Source organism: Tiliqua scincoides, chromosome 1 (genome assembly GCF_035046505.1).
Source record: "Tiliqua scincoides isolate rTilSci1 chromosome 1, rTilSci1.hap2, whole genome shotgun sequence".
NCBI lineage: Eukaryota > Metazoa > Chordata > Lepidosauria > Squamata > Scincidae > Tiliqua > Tiliqua scincoides.
The window spans coordinates 253,941,543-253,957,260 of NC_089821.1; the positions used below are offsets into that span (position 1 = coordinate 253,941,543).

General features: G+C 48.4%; 1 protein-coding gene across 1 annotated transcript in view; it reads left to right on the forward strand.

The window, feature by feature from the left end:
- USH2A (usherin) overlaps positions 1 to 15,718 on the forward strand; it is a 567,365-nt gene that overhangs the window by 438,221 nt on the left and 113,426 nt on the right. The window contains exons 50-51 of the mRNA XM_066623430.1: positions 11,248 to 11,471; positions 13,463 to 13,673. Coding sequence (XP_066479527.1) covers positions 11,248 to 11,471; positions 13,463 to 13,673 — 435 coding nt within the window. The remainder of the gene's footprint in view (positions 1 to 11,247; positions 11,472 to 13,462; positions 13,674 to 15,718) is intronic.

Here is a 15,718-nt window from a genome sequence, read left to right on the forward strand (position 1 = left end):
CAACCCTGATTCCCTATTCTATGACTTTATCTGCCATTATTTTCTGTTTCATCTAATCTCCTAGCACAGATGGAGACATCTACTGGTGAAGTTTGGCGGTCTTGTCACTATATATTGTAGATTTCTCAGAGGATCCACAGTTCTGTGTTTAATGTTCATCTGTAAATTTTTTGTGCTCACTGGACAGTGTAAAAATGACTGAACTTATCCTTTTCTTAAAAAAATTATAAAACGTTTACATCCCACCATTCTCTATCCTGTCTTCCATTATGACGTGAAAGTAACATTCTATGAAAATGACCACTCTGTTTCAAGAAAACAATTTAATGAGTCAATTGCAGTGAACACTGCTTATCTCATGGGCTATGAAAACATCAGCCTTCTGATCTTCATTCTGTTCTTCAGAATTTGTTTACTTGATTGGTTCAACAATACCTGGTCCTGTTTGTGAATTTGAAATAACATTTGAGCAAGTTGCATTTTGCTGACTTGCATCTGTTTTGCTTTCCTTTATGACTGAGTTCCACGTGCAGCTGAAAAATAGCTATATTTTCTCATTTATTTGCAAATGCATATTTAGTGTTGCTGATTTTTTTTCAATTAATAACAGCAATTTGCTGGAGGGCAATCCTTCCTCTTTAAGCAGTTGATTGAGGTGATATTTTTGAAAGGTAAATCAATCCGTCAATAATATATGGGCTTGTTTTCTATTCTCCCCTGCCCCAACAACGGGTGTGTTTTAAACTGTACAATCTCAGTGTCAAGGTGCAGGAGTCAAGTGCTACATGTGATGAATTAGGCAGAGGTCAAAGGCTATGCAGTGCAGTTTCAGAGGAATGTCTATTTTGGAATTTGCAAATCATTCAAGCTGAAGTGATGCACTATGGGAATTACTACCAAACTCTGCTCAGCAACATCTGCTCTCCCTAAGTGAGTTAGTGCACGTCAGACATCTTTATGTCAGAATATTGCAGTGATGGATGCAGTCTTCAGAAAATGCTGCATAAAAATCTGGTGTGCCGTTCTGGCCATTAAGTGAAATTACTATTTAAATTAATGGCGCTGTCACAGTTTATCTGTGCAAAGAATGAACGCTGATTAGGGTATTAAGTAATTAGCAATTTATCACGCTGGAACAAGGTTGATAATAATTAAAGAAGTAATGGTTTACCAAAGAAACTAGAAAGGGAGTCACTTCTTGTTATGTGAGTGAAATCTTGGCTGAAAAATTTAATTCAGCGAAACAAAGATGAGGCTTCAGTGAGAGAATGCGGCTTTCTTTCTCTGCCCTAGAATAAAAGCAGTTCATTATTAAAATTTTGCATTGCCTGTCAAAAGTGCCTCTGAGCTAAAATGTTTGCATTGATTTTGTTTAAATAAAAATATGCTATCACTGTGCTTTGTTGGGGATTTGGGCTGGGGAAGTTAACTCTGTCTACCAAGTTTTCACATGCTTAGGCCAGACCTATGAACCACAGCACTATCCAAGAAGGGTGGGGTGCAGGGACTTCTGTAGCTGAGCACCAGCATAACCGGTAGTGGTGTTGTAAGGAAGTTCAGAGTGTCACATGGATATAATAGTGCTGGGTTCTGCAGCGGTGTTGACCAAACCGCTCATTGACAGATTCCCGATCGCCCAATTACAGCAGGGAGATCGGAGTTTGTACGGCATGGGCAAAACACACAAGCCCCTTCCCCTGTGAGGGGTTTGGTGGAAGGCTGTGGCTGGGGGGAGCAGAGGTAATTTAAGGACACAGCAACAGCCCCCCTTCCTTCTTTGCTCGTAGGCACCGAGTGGACAGCACCCAGTCCGCACTGGAGACGTGGGGGAGCAGGACCCTCACAGCTTGTGGTTTTGGTGAGACGGGTGGTGCAGGGCGTATGGTCCATGGGAGCATTCCCCTGGGAGGGGGAGGCTTTTCTCGGGAGGGAGGCTCCTTGAGGGGCCCACTCCCACGATGCGGCTTTGGGGCCAGCATCAAGGTGGGCCTCCGGGCTCCCCCTCTGAGGCAGTTAAGTGGCTTGCCCCTCCGGCAGTTAGTCCTGCAGAGGGGGTATGTCACGGTGGCGGCACAGGCAGGCGCCAAGTGGCCAGCGGCAGTGTGCACCTCAAGGCCGGCCCAGGCCGGCACACCATGGCCATATTGGCCCCCAGGCCACCTACGCATTGTGGCAGCCCCCCTCTTGGAGCTGGAATTCTGCCCGGGTGCATCACAGCGGCGGCTTCCCCCCCCCCACATGGGGCACGGAATGGTGGCTGTCTGCTCCCGGTGGGTGCCAGTGGGCACCCCGGGGCTAGGGAAGGCTGGGGCGTGTTGCTGCTGTGGGCCCCCGTGATGCACACTGCAGCCGCCCCTCCTGGCAAGTGCCCAGGTATGGGAGATGCCCGGGAGGTTCTCGGGCGCGTCCTTCCCGCAGCTGCACTGCCCCACGGTGGCAGCGGCGTGGGGGCTTGGAGCCGGCCAACCAACCGGCCGACTGGGCACCCCGTTCCCAAGGCATACCTGGCGTCGTGGCCTGTGGCATCTGGTGAAGGCTCTCCGTGCCTTTGGTTGGCGCTGCGGCAGCAGCAGGCAGGGGAAGGTCTGGCCTGCTGCCTCTTCATCATCTCTGGTGGGCACCATCATAAACAAGGTGCCTGGCCACGTGTGAGATACTCAGCCGGTGGGCGCCATATTGGGGAGGGCGCCCAGCCTAGTGCGCAGGCCTGCTGGCGCTATCTTGTGGGGGGCGCCCGGCGGGCCTGCGTCAGGCGCCATGTTAGGCAGGTCGTCCGGCCACATGACAGCGGGCCTGCGGGTGCCATTTTGGGAAGGGCACCTGGTGGAGCACGCGGACTTGCAGGTGACATGTTGGGAAAGGCATCTGCCCAGTTAATAGCTGTGGCTGGTGCGGCGCTGCGGGTCTGGGCGCGCTCGTCACCCTCCCCTCACTTGCCAGGGAGTAAACCCCTTGGGCTATAATGGGGCTTGCTTCTGAGTAGGCATGAAGAGGCTGGGACCATAGGGCTCCAGTCCTTGCTCCACTTTCCAGGGAATAAGTTCCCCGGAGTATAACGGGTCTTGTTTCTGGGTAGACATAGCTGATCTTAAGACTACAATCCTGTCCACACTTTCCTAGGAGTGTGTCCCATTGATGCTAATGGGGCTTACTGATGAGTATACATGCAGGGGAGGAGCTCCTGTGAGTTGCAAGCCAGCACAGATCCAGTGGCTCCTCCAGGGGCACATAGGGACTCAAGGAGCTGGGGCTTCCCATCTTGCCCAGGCCTGTAGGAGGGCACTGCCCACAGCCCAACTCAGCCCTCCCTGGGGTGGCCTAAAAGTGAGCACCTTACTGGCTTGCGCTGGTGGCTGTGGCTGCTGCTTCCCCCCCCCCCAACCCGGGCAACTTAGACAGTGCTCCTGACGGAGCAGCCCAGGGTCTGGTGCTTGAGATGGTAGAAATACTGAAAATAGCTTACAAGGAGGTTGCCCCCCCCCTTGGGTGGGAGGGGAGGGAGCTTACAAGTATTGGGCCATTTGGCCAAATGGATTTGGATTTACACCTCAGCCGTAATTTGGATGTGCCCTCTGGGTCCAACCCGTTTTGAAGATGGGCACACAGTACACCACACTGGTCAGGGCTATGGTGTATTGTGATCAGCAGGGCTATGCATGTTAGCAGCATTTTGAGACTTAGGGCTTTATGCTCTATTAAAACACCACGGAGGGGTGGAAGATCCCACAGGGGAACTCGAGACATGGGTGGTTATGCCACCCAAAGGGGATTGTGGGAGCTGGAAGGGTAGCGGTCACCTGATAGCTAGTAGCAAAGCTTAGTAGTCCTAGGCACGGGGGAGGTGCCAGGGATGCAGATCCTGCGCATTTTGAGTGTAACTCGGTCGGCAATTTCAAGAGTACAGGCCTGCAGTCTTTGCAGCACAAAGCAAGCAGTCTCCGCACGCCTTCTGGTGGAGTTGGCCCCGATCCGGCCACTGATGGTGAGCACAGGGTAGCTGCAGAAGATGTAGCATGGTAGTTGCTAGTTTCTTGTCCTGGGCCAGCAGTATTTGCAATTTGTGTAAGTTCCAAGTTGCAACCAGCATTGGGACTCTGCAAGCTTCTGGGGGGTGCTTCACTGCTTTATGCATTGTGAAAAGAACATGCAGACACCTTGCCCAGCATGTCTCTTGAATAAATAAGGACTGAGCTGAGGTTCTTCCCCCTTTTAGGAAGGGCATCCTGGCTGAGGGCTCAGGAGGCACTCCAGGACTCCGAACACAGTCCGCTGAGACCTTGGCTCAGCACGGATCAGTAGGCCACCTGGGCAGGGGTGACATAACCTTGCAGATCCAGCTGCCTGAGTAAGACATGCAGGTTCAGCACATTTTGCACGTCAGCTCCCTTCCCAAACAAAGGTCCCCCCCTTCTCTCATGCCCTCACTACTGGGGCTAGATAAAGAGGCCTTTTCAGTTAGGCCCAGGAGCGTTGGCTGGTTTGCACTAGGGACTTGCAAAATATAAAAGACACTGGCAGGTTTTAGTAGAGCCACCTTCATAATGGCTAAGAGGCGCAAGCCACCTACCCCCAGCATCATGTGCAGGGATTAACATGAAATTTGCTTATGTTGCCCTTTGGCTGGGGAGGTGTCGCTGTGCAGGCGAGTAGCTTGGTATCTTTACAGGGGCCCATTTCCGTCCCAGCGAGCGGCTCGCCAAATCTAGGTTTGCTTCCCCCCCTGCCAAGCATTGCGGTTTGCTCCCCCCCCCAACACACACGGCAGCACGATGGCGGCTGGTCGACTCCTAACACAACATACTTACTCTGGCAGATGTATAAGACTGCCCAGAAGGGGCATGGATGATGGTGCAGTGGTGGCTCCCCTAACTGTCACATTGGCCCAGCTTGCACCATGTCCAAACACCCGCAACGATCTCCGACCACAGAGGGTCCCCCCCTTTTATGCAGGGACCTAAACTCCTCCCTGCTGATACTTCATCGGTTTCAGGGGATACTTAGGGGCACATTGGGAGCCTCTGACCATCTAGGATTACTTACAGCCTGCACTCCATCTAATTAGGAGCCGCTTCGAAAGCTACCAGCACCCATGGAATTGAGAGAAGTGGAAGGGGATGCTCCAGCACATTTAATACTGTTTTCACTGGGCAGCAGCACGGCATTTAGCAACGCACATAGTGGGCATTGCTACTAGAGGGAGGAGATATGTTTCGTACCACCCCTTTACCGGTTGCGCTGCCCCTACTCCTTTAAGGGAAGAGGGGTGTTCCATTACTGACCTGCTTAACAGACATGCTACCCCTTTCTCCCGAGGAGAGGATGTTGAGCTGTTACCAGCCTGCCTACCAGGTGCATGTCCCTGTCTCCCGTGGGAGAGGGTGTTCCGGTGGCAACACGCTTATCTACTCCTTTCAGAGAAGGGGGGTGTTCCTGTGCCGACCCACTTAGTGGACGTTATGCTCCTAGACCTTTGGAAGAGGGGAGGAGGTTCAGTTAGCAACCCGCTTAGATGCTTCTCCTTAGAGAGGGGTGACGTTATGTTACCAGCCCACTCAATAGATACACTGTCCCTACTCCTTGGGGAGGGGCGATGTTTGGTTACGAACCTGTATGTCTCCTTCGAGATGCAGGTGTTCTATTAGCAACCATTTAAGGGGTGCTCTGCCCCTCTTCCTGGGAGAGGAGTGATGTTCAGTTACCAACTCGCTTGATGGGATTGTGGTCCTTCTCCTTGAAAGGGAGGATTTTCTATTAACAGCCTGATTAAGGGGTGCTCTGCCCCCACTGCTCTAGGGGCGATGTTGTTACCAACCCACTTAATGTGTGTACTCCCCCTGCTCCAGTTGGAGAGGGGTGACATTCTGTCAACAACCTGCTAGCAGGTATGCTGCCCCAGTTTCTTTGAGAGACAGGGGAGGTTACCAACCCACTTAACGGTGCGTGGCCCCTCCTCCAGGCGGGAGGGGTGCAGTTCTGTTGGCAACCTGATTAGCAGCTGTGCTGCCCCTACTCCTTTGAAACAAGGGTTATGTTGTTACCAACCGAGTTAAGGGGCGTGCTGTTCCTGCTCCAGCGGGAGAAGGGCGATATGCGGTCAACAACCTGCTAACAGGTACGCAGCCCCTATTCCTTTGTAGAGAGGGCTGATGTTACCAACTCACTCAACAGGTGAGCGGTCCTTCCTCTGGCGGAGGAGGGGTGATGGGCTGTTGACAAGGAGGGGTGATGTTCTGTTGACAACCTGCTTAGCTGCCCCTACTCCTTTAAGAGAAGGGTGATATCTTGTCCAGCCTGCTTAACAGGCGTGTTGCCGCTATGCCCGGTTAAGGCGCTGCAAGAGTATGTAGCAAATTCACGAATGCGAGCAGGAGCCCTGTTCCAGCATGCGGACAGCTCCCCGCTGACTTTATTCCAGTTTAGGGTGGTCTTTTCACGTGCCCTCATAATCCTGGGGTTGCAACCAAGGGAGTATAACTTTCATTCCCTGCACATAGGAGTGGCTGCTGCTGCGGCTGTATTGGTACTGCCTGAGGGTGACATTCAGTGGACGGGACGTTAGCGTTCGTCAGCCTATAAGTGCTATGTCCAGATTTTATAAAGGCAGGCTCCTTCACTGGCACCCCCTGTCATCGGGGGGGGGCGCTACAAGGGGCAGGGGTTGTGGCGATAACTTCTCTTTCTCGTCCTGCAGGATGCGGTGAGAAGCCGTTTCGTGTACTGGTCTGTGGCCATTCCACTGTATTTTGGGCCTGCAAGAGGGCAGCCGCAAGTCGAATTGGAACGCAGCTCGGGCTTGGCCCCGCCATGCAAGTTGGCTGGCTGGCCAGGGGGTGGATGTGGTGGGGGGTGGAGTATTTGAAGGAGAACCTTTCGCCTGACGTAGTGGTGATCCACCTGGGTGAAAATGATATGTGTAGGATGTCTGGGCTGTCAGTCAGGCTCAGAGCATGCAAGGACCTCACCACAGGGTTGGCTGCCTGGCATCACGGTGGTCTGGGTGTGGTGTGATGCCAGCTGCTGTGCTAAGGTGGAGAGGATGACGGGAAGGTGACCAAAGAGATTGGCCAGTTGGTGGCACTGACCGGTAGACAGGTCATTTTGCATCCAGCAATTGCCTTCTCGATGCCCTTTCTCTACAGAGGAGATGGGGTGCACTTGTCTGAGCAGGGGGTAGACATATTTCTGAGAGACCTGCAGGATGGCCATAAGGCGCTTCTCCCCCTATTTGGGAGTGGGGGGTCAAGCGCTAGGCTGACCCCTCCTTGTGGCAGGTGGTGCAGTAGAGGCGTGCTTGGGACTTTGGAGTGCACCTTTAGACAGCATAGGCAGGGCAGAAACCAATAGCAGTCCTCAGGGGCTCAGCAGCATGAGGACATTGACTGGGGCCCTGGCCGGGACTGCGGGGGTCCTCCCCAGAGGCTCAGCGGCTTGAGGTGGCACAGCCCGCAGTCCAGCTGTCTTCCCCTTATGGGACAGACCTGGATGAGTTGCGTCGCATAAGAACAGGGCGCAGCTTGAAGTCGGGTGCATGTCCAGCCTGGGGGACAGAGTTGGTTCTGGGGCCACCCAGTGGTCCCGCCTCCGCTCCACAAAGGGGTTTTCGCTGCCCCTGCAACTGCAGGTCTCAGCCTCCTTTCTGTATTAAAATACTATTGAAGTGGCCCTTTCTCCCATGTGTGTTGTCTTGAGTGTTCATTGGACGGTGCCCAGACAAAGGTATTATGCTGTTACAGAAAGCTGTTAGATAGCACTGAACAGTGCTATAAGGGAAGAGGGTAGAGGTGGAATAAGTGAGGGAACCTGAGACAATTTGCTTGCACTGCATCCTTAGGGCATTTCAGCCACTGCGGAGTCACTTTGTTCAGTGATAGTCAGAATACTTTGTGTGTTGTATGAATCGTCTGTAGTAGGGTTGCAGTTGTCAAACACCTTAGCAGGGAAAACTTGGTCCGTTTGTAGAATTATGAACTCTCTCTGCCATTGCATCCATCCAAGATTTTGACTTAACCTTTTCATTCTGCCGCTATTCAGTATGTATATTTCTACTTTCCAAACTGTGTCTACTTTCTACCTGAAAGTAGCAAGTCCCATGGATAAAAATTGCTTAATTGCACACAGGGTTGGGTTTGGATTGCCAGCTCTGATTGAAGCTATTCCTAGATATTTTTCCCCCCCAATATAGCATAACATCATCAAACCAGGAGGCCCTGTTAAAATCTCCAGGATTGCTTTACTAGTTGCCTGGAATTTGATGCTGATTCCTGGAGAGTCAAGTCCCATCCTGAAGAATTGACAGTTGTAGGTTGGATAATTATTAAGCTAACAGCCCAATACTATCCCCCCCACCCCCACCAGCAGAACATGCATTCCGCTGGCAGAAGGGATGCTGGCAGAATGTCACTTCCACCAGTAAGTGCTATAAAGCTGCCAGTGCAGTCACTGGTGACTGGGCACACTGACTGGTAGGGAAGACTGCCTGCCTGAGCAAGATGAGTGGCGATAGCGGAGGAAGGAAGGTGAAGGAAGAAGAAAAATGGGGAGTTTCTCAGCAGGGAGGGAGACAGAAAGAGGGATGCAGCACTCATGGGTGGCCGGATCCGATTTCTCTCCTTTCCACTGCTGTTAACATAATGAAAACCCAGATAACGGGCACCTAACTGAGGAGACCCATAGGGAAAGCAGATGCTTTGCTTAGGGCAAGAGGTCAGAAATGCCCTTATCCTTCTGAATCTGCCCCAGAATGCAGCACACATTTCATTGACTCGTCTGCATTGGCGGGGGAGGAATTAGGTAGGATTGGGGTGCCTGGCTGCAATCCTATATACGCTTTTCTGCAAGTGAGCATCATTGATCACAATGGAACTTACTTCCGAATAGATGTGCCTGGGATTGCATTGTAAATAAACCACATAGTACGGCTCCACCTAAATTAGGTCCTTATACTGTGATGATCTTGAAGAGCCTTTTTCTGGAAAGTATGTTCATCCTGCATCCCATTATGTGCCATGACTTCCAGTGTGAAGATGTATAAATACTGACCAGCCCAAGTGGCCAGATGAACATGAATGAACAACCATGTTGGTGGATTACTGGGATAGCAGTGGGAGAGTAACTGGTCCTTCTCTCCCCAGCAGTGTCTTTTCCAGTGGCTGTCTGCTGATGTTCTTTTGCATCTTTTTAGATTGTGAGCCCTTTTAGGACAGGGAGCCATTAGTTGTTTGTTTGATTTTCTCTGTAAACCGCTTTGTGAACTTTTCGTTGAAAAGCGGTATATAAATACTGTTAATAATAATAATAAATAATAATAGCAGGAGGTTCCTTGCACAACTGCCTTTATGGGCTTTTGCACATAAAGGAGATGACATGAAAGGCAGAGAAGTGTTTGTTGTGGTGCTCCCATGTCTTGCAGTTTGTGACATGCTCAGAGTAAACTGTCTCCCCCGAAATTCATAGGGAAACCAACACAATTAATGAAAATGACTGTAAAAGCCAACCGACGATTAAGTGGGAATTGCTTACCTTGTTGCTATTCTTTGTGGATTTTTTCCTTGTAATCCTGGCATTGTCAGATCTGCTTGTGCCATTAGCTTTAACTCTGGCATCTCAGCCTATAATGCTACAAGCTATTTTGTGATGTTGCTATTTTGTGATGTGTAGTTTTTGTTGTGCGTGATACTAGGTATTCGCATGCTGGTGCAACAAATATTAGGACTGGACTGCTAGGGTGGTTCCAGATGGTTCTTTCCCCCAGGACAGTTGTGAATTGACTCCACAGATGCCCCAGGGAAGCCAGGTGGCATCATGCCAAGATGTCTGTGCTGTAGCAGAGAAGCAGACGGCAGCCTGGTACCATCTCTTTTCAAACCTTTGATTTCTGTCTGCTTTGAGGCAGAGCACACTGGTAGTGCAGGCACTGTTGATTCTGCCCACATATCCCAGTAGTAACCAAGAAGATTGGATGATAAATGGGCCACATTTTTATTGAATATCCAAAACATACTGAAATTGGTACTGTAACTGTCACATTTCCCCCCCCCCCCAGGTTTGTCCCCACAGTGGCCCCAAGTTGCAGATCATCTCATGAGAACATAAGTAGAGCCCATAAGTAGAGAACATAAGTAGGCCTTTGGATCAGACCAAAGGCCCCTCTGGTCTAGCTTTCTGTGTCTCATAGTGGCCCACTAGATGCCTCAGGGAACACACAAGACAATAAGTTACCTGCATCCTGGTGCCACTCCCTTGCTCCTGGCATTCTGAGGTAGCCTACTTCTAGAACCAGGAGGTTGCACGTGCCCATTGCAGCTTGTAACCTGTGATGAACTTTCCTTCCCAATCTGTCCCAATCCCTTTTAAAGGCTTCTAAGTCAGATGCCATCACTGCATCCTGTGGCAGAGAGTTCCACAGACTAATTACAACCTGGGTAAAGAAATATTTTCTTTTGTCTGTTCTAACTCTCCCAACAGCTTAAATAGGGCAGGCATTTCTGGCTGCTATTCAGCTTGCTCTGTTTATGCCCCAGCTCAAACCTGAAGTGAGAGAGTGAAGCTACTGTTCCCTCAATTCCTGTGTGTCTCTTGTACTGTGCTTTTGGTTCTTAAACAGACTGTACATGTGTGTTCATTTTAAGGGACTTTTGAATGTACAGGTGTGTGCCACTTGAGGACAGGGATAAGTTCTTCTATCCCCGTTGTTATGCGATTAGGTCATTAAGTGAACATTCAGTCCAATCTATTGCCTTTGTTGTGTAAACAGACACTCCCTGCCAGACACTAGCTGGCTGCACAGGCTACTGGAGATAGATTACCTCTTCTTTGCATTAAGAGCCTCTCTGTTGTGTAAACAGACACTTTGCTGTAGGCTATGGGAGATGTGATTGCCTCATTAAGAGGCAATCTTTATTGTGCTTTGACCATATACGCCCATCGTTAAGGGTTGTATGCATTTTTGGCTTTAGGCACCAATCTCAGAACATAATCCTCATGTATGATTTGGACCAGTTGTGTGGTATATGCATGAACTACTGGAGCCCAAGTCTTTTCTGATCACCAGTATTAGCTAGTTGCTGAACAAAGGGCTATCAATTTAGTCATCTTAAATTCAAAATTAAGATACCACTTTAGATACCTTTTCCCCAGTATCAGTAGCCATCTCTTTGTGATGGTTTTATGCAATGTTTTATAGCATTCTCCAGATTTCCCCCACTTTCTCCCCTTTTTGCATTCATATATAATTTTTTATTGTTTCAGGGATGTTCTGTTGTGGTCATGAATATGTGAATATGTCAAGTACCTTATGCTGCTCAGCCTCCAGTGGTGTGTCTCAAGTCCACATTAAAAAGAATGACCCAGTGCCATTAAAATGCTGTGAGACTGAACTTATTCCAAAGAGCGAGGAATGTTGTAATGGACTCGGATATAATCCTTTGAAATATGTTTGCTCTGACAGGATTTCATCTGGAATGATGATGAAGGTAATTGATAGAAAGCCTCTTGGTGATTCTGATTTGACAATGGAAAGAGAAATACATTGTTCATAACTATTTTTGTAAAATAGGAATATAAAAACTCCTGTGTGCATTATTCATTTTCACATTACATCCATATTAATACCGAATGAGTTTGCCATGATTGATGTTATTGCAGTGAATTCTAAAGGAATTAATAATGATTAGCTGCTTCTTGTGAAGTGTTGCTCAGCACTTCAGATTAGTATAAGGGCTAAAAGTTAACATGCCAGCCCAGCTGCTGTGGGTATAGCTACTAGCAGTTGTGCGGCCACTTCCTAATTCTGGCTGGCATTCTGTCAGAGATTCTTAAACTTTGTTTTATTGTGGACCGCTAGCCTAGTTTCTTGGTAGACCACTAAGGCTTTTATTTTTACATGATGACTGCCATGTAGGAAACCACTAGAAAGCCTTTCAGATTAATTTCATCTACTTGATGTAACTGTTCAGAGTGATTGGGATGGACAGAAAGGAGGAAAGTATTGTTTGGTTGTAGGTAGGCACTCTTAAATATAGGAGCGTTTAATGTTGTCAGGATCTGCTAATTAGTATTGATTGAAATGGCTCCTCTATTTTTGTCTTAGTCTTGGAGACCACCTGAAAGGGTACTGTGGACCACAGTTTAAGAATCACAGCATTGCAATGGGTGAAAAAAAATTGTTTCTCTGTTAGCATGGGCTTACTATATTTTGTGCATAACTTCCCATTCAACATCTGGATGGCTTGTGCTAGCTCTTCTGGGGGAGAGTAGCTCACTACTTCAGAGATCTAAGCAGAAGCAACACCATTCTTGGAAAATGCATATGGCTCCCATTTCTCTCTAGTGATGGAGGAGGTACTGGAGGCAACTTCACCTGTGGAAACAAATAAGGGCTTGTAGAAGCAGATTGGGTGGGTGGGGATCACATGGGTCTAGGGCAGTGGTTCCGAAACGGTGGGTTGGGACCCACTGGAGGGTTGTGATCTGATTTTTGGTAGGTACCCAAAGAGTGATGGAAAAATCAGATAATGAATTGCCTGAAGTTCCAGGGATATTCAAAAACCAGATACTGTAGCTGCTAATTACTCTGCAAAAAACTCACTCCCTGCAGTTGTGTAAATATAGATATTTGAGGGTCTTCTGATTATTATTACATATAAATAAATAAATAAAATTTCTTTCTAGGATCTCCTTTTTTTAAAAAAAACTCTTGTAAATGTAGGTGGGTCCCACTAGAGCAGCCATTTTCAACCAGTGTGCCGTGGCACACTGGTGTGCTGCGAGTGGTCCACAGGTGTGCCAGTGGAATTTGGGGGAAGGTCATTTATTAGTAGGGCCAATGGGGATGTGAGCCTTCCACTGGCAGCATGGTGTGCCTTGTCATTGTAAAAAACCTTATGGTGTGCCTTGACAATTTTAGTGGCCTTGTCAGTGTGCCATGAGACGAAGAAGGTTGAAAATGGCTGCACTAGAGTGTCATTTTAAAAAGTGGATTCCAGTGGTAAAAAGTATGGGAACCACTGGTTTAGGGCAGTGCTTCCCAGACTTACCTAGCTGGGAACACCCCTGTTGAAGTCCAGATCCAGAAGTACTTGCCGATCATGCATGATGCACTGATGTGATAAGTAAGCGACACTTACTCCCGAGTCTTGGAGGAAAAAATATACTTTAAAATTGTGTAAAATGGCCCAGGGAGAAGTGGGTGGGCCTTTCCACAGCTCTGCGGACAGCCCAGCCCACTGTTCTGAATCTCTGCACGGCACTCCAGCATGTCACATTCTACTTTTGGACTGCTGAGCTGCTCGGACACTGTGGTTCCCACACCACCACCAAAAACAGTCATGATGGCAAGTTTGGGAACTTCTGGTCTAGGGGCTACTTGAGAGTTAATAGGGTACTCCTTAAATATGTTTTGGAAAAGCGTGGTGTGAATGTTTGATCTGATCAGAACTAAAAGGTTTGGAAACCATTGTCATAGGTAAAAGAAGAATGCAAAGCTAGTACTCTTTGCCCTATATCCATGGCAGCAACAGCTTACTGTGGGCGATGTGACTTTGACCAACAAGCCCACATATGTGCATGGATAAAAAGCTCCCAGAATAATACAGAGAAGGAAGAAAATGGAAGCATATGCACAACTGTGGAAGAAAAAGTCTATACAGGAGATTCAACTCAATATTCATTCACAGGTAAAAGGAAATGTGAGATCTCATATACTTTATTTGTTCCTTTTACAGAGTAAATTCCATTGGTTTACTAGGTGAACCAGGTCTTATGAACTGTGTCATTTTAGAGTACTTTTGTGAAATTAGGAGAAATTAGGAGATCTATTTGTGAAATTAGGAGATCTATTAGGAGATCTATTCAGCACTACAGTGAACCCTCAGTTTGAATGGACTAAAGAGGAGAGAAGGAGTGTCCATTAATGCTGAAAGTTTGTTAAATCTGGGTACCCCTTCTCCCCATTAGTCCGTTAAACCCCTACCTTAGAAAGATTCCTTGGTGCTCTGCTCTGCTCTCAACTAGGATGCTCTAGGCATGGAGGAACATGGTGAATAGCAGAGGGGCAACACCAAGGGAACTCTTTAAACTATGTAAATGATGAAAGGGTCTCAGGGCTCTTATGGCCTATCTATCTTGATGGTGTACTGCAAGGTCCATCAGTGCAGCAATCTCTCTAGCTATCTGCAGAGCTCTGCCACCAGTGCAAAAATCTGGAAGGTCATGTGCTGCCAGCAGTGCCACACTGACCAGCAGCCAGCAAAAAAGGCCAGCAAGGGGTGGGAATGGTTAGTGTGATGAGGGCAGATTGCAACAGTAGTGGCATCTGCTGTATCTAAACCCCTGTCCCAGGCCTGACACACCCCTGGCAGACTCCTCATATCTACAGCAAGAAAACAGCTGGAGTACATCTGAGGAGACAACAAGGGAACCAACCCGGTCCCTTGCTGTAGCACAGGATACAGCATCCACTGCACCACTGTCCCTGCATCCTGCTCACCAACATGGAACAGGATTGGGCTATTATTTAAAGCCATTTACCCATACCTGATTTACTGTGCAATCCTATGCAGGTTGACTCAGAAGTTAGTCCCACTGTGTTCAGTGGGGCTTACTCCTAGGTAAATGTGCATAGGATTGCAGTGTAAGTGCTTAATTGTAACTCTGTGTGTGCGTGTGCTGTCATTTCAGTCACACAAGTAAATCCTATCCATCTTTCCATCACCAATGCAGCCGCAATGCAACCCTGAGGTAAGGGAACAAAAGTTCGCTTTCCTTGAGAAGGTCTCAGTGACTTCCTCATCCCCACTACAGGATGCAGCGCACACCCCATTGGTCTGGCTACATAAGTGTTGGAAAGTTGGTTAGAATTTGGCCCTTAGGCTCCTGTTTGGCCATTCTGGTCCAGTAGAAGGAAAACCAACAATCCAAAGTGAGGTGATGCTTTTATTAGAACCAATCAAGTTATCAATAAGTAATCTTGATTTTCTTCTTCTTTAACATTTTTAATGTTCCCCCAAAATTTTTTCCCATGTTTTGAAAAGGTGTTGGTGTTGACAAGTGCACTGATATAACCATAGTCTGACACTGTTTTCAGTAAAGCTTGACTGGTTCTAACACTCACAGAGGGTGACAACCCGATCCTATCCTGGGCTGGCCCACAGCATGCAGTGGCACTGGTGCAGCTTTGGTTGCATGCTGTGGGCCAGCTATGAACCAGGCAGCAACTCAGAGGTAGCTAAAATACCTTTTTACTTATGTATGCTGGCACTGCCTTGTCCCCAATGCACCTATTTGGATCTGCACCAACTCTTTGGCTGCCATAAATCTGAGTCAGTCCAAGTCGAAGTGTCAAGCCCAGGCCGGGGGCATATCGGCACCACTGCTGCTGCCAATTTCCGCCCACCTGCTCACCCATGGCAAGCCCCAGCCAGTCACAGTTTCTGCCCTGATACTCCCCCAGAACACTCCCTCTGCCAACTTACCAGATCCAGTACACACTGTAGAGGTAATTGTCACACACCCACACTGGCCAGCCGATTGTCCTGGCAGACCTGGCCTGTGCGCCATTACAGCAGCTTCTGCCCCAGTGACCCAGGACTTGCACTGATGGAACAAGAGTTCCATCAGTGCAAGACCCAGATAAGATTGGGACATTAATAGAATCATATGAAATAAATTATGAAGTTTTAATGTCAGTTCAAGTTAACTGTAATCTCCTGTTGTCAAATTT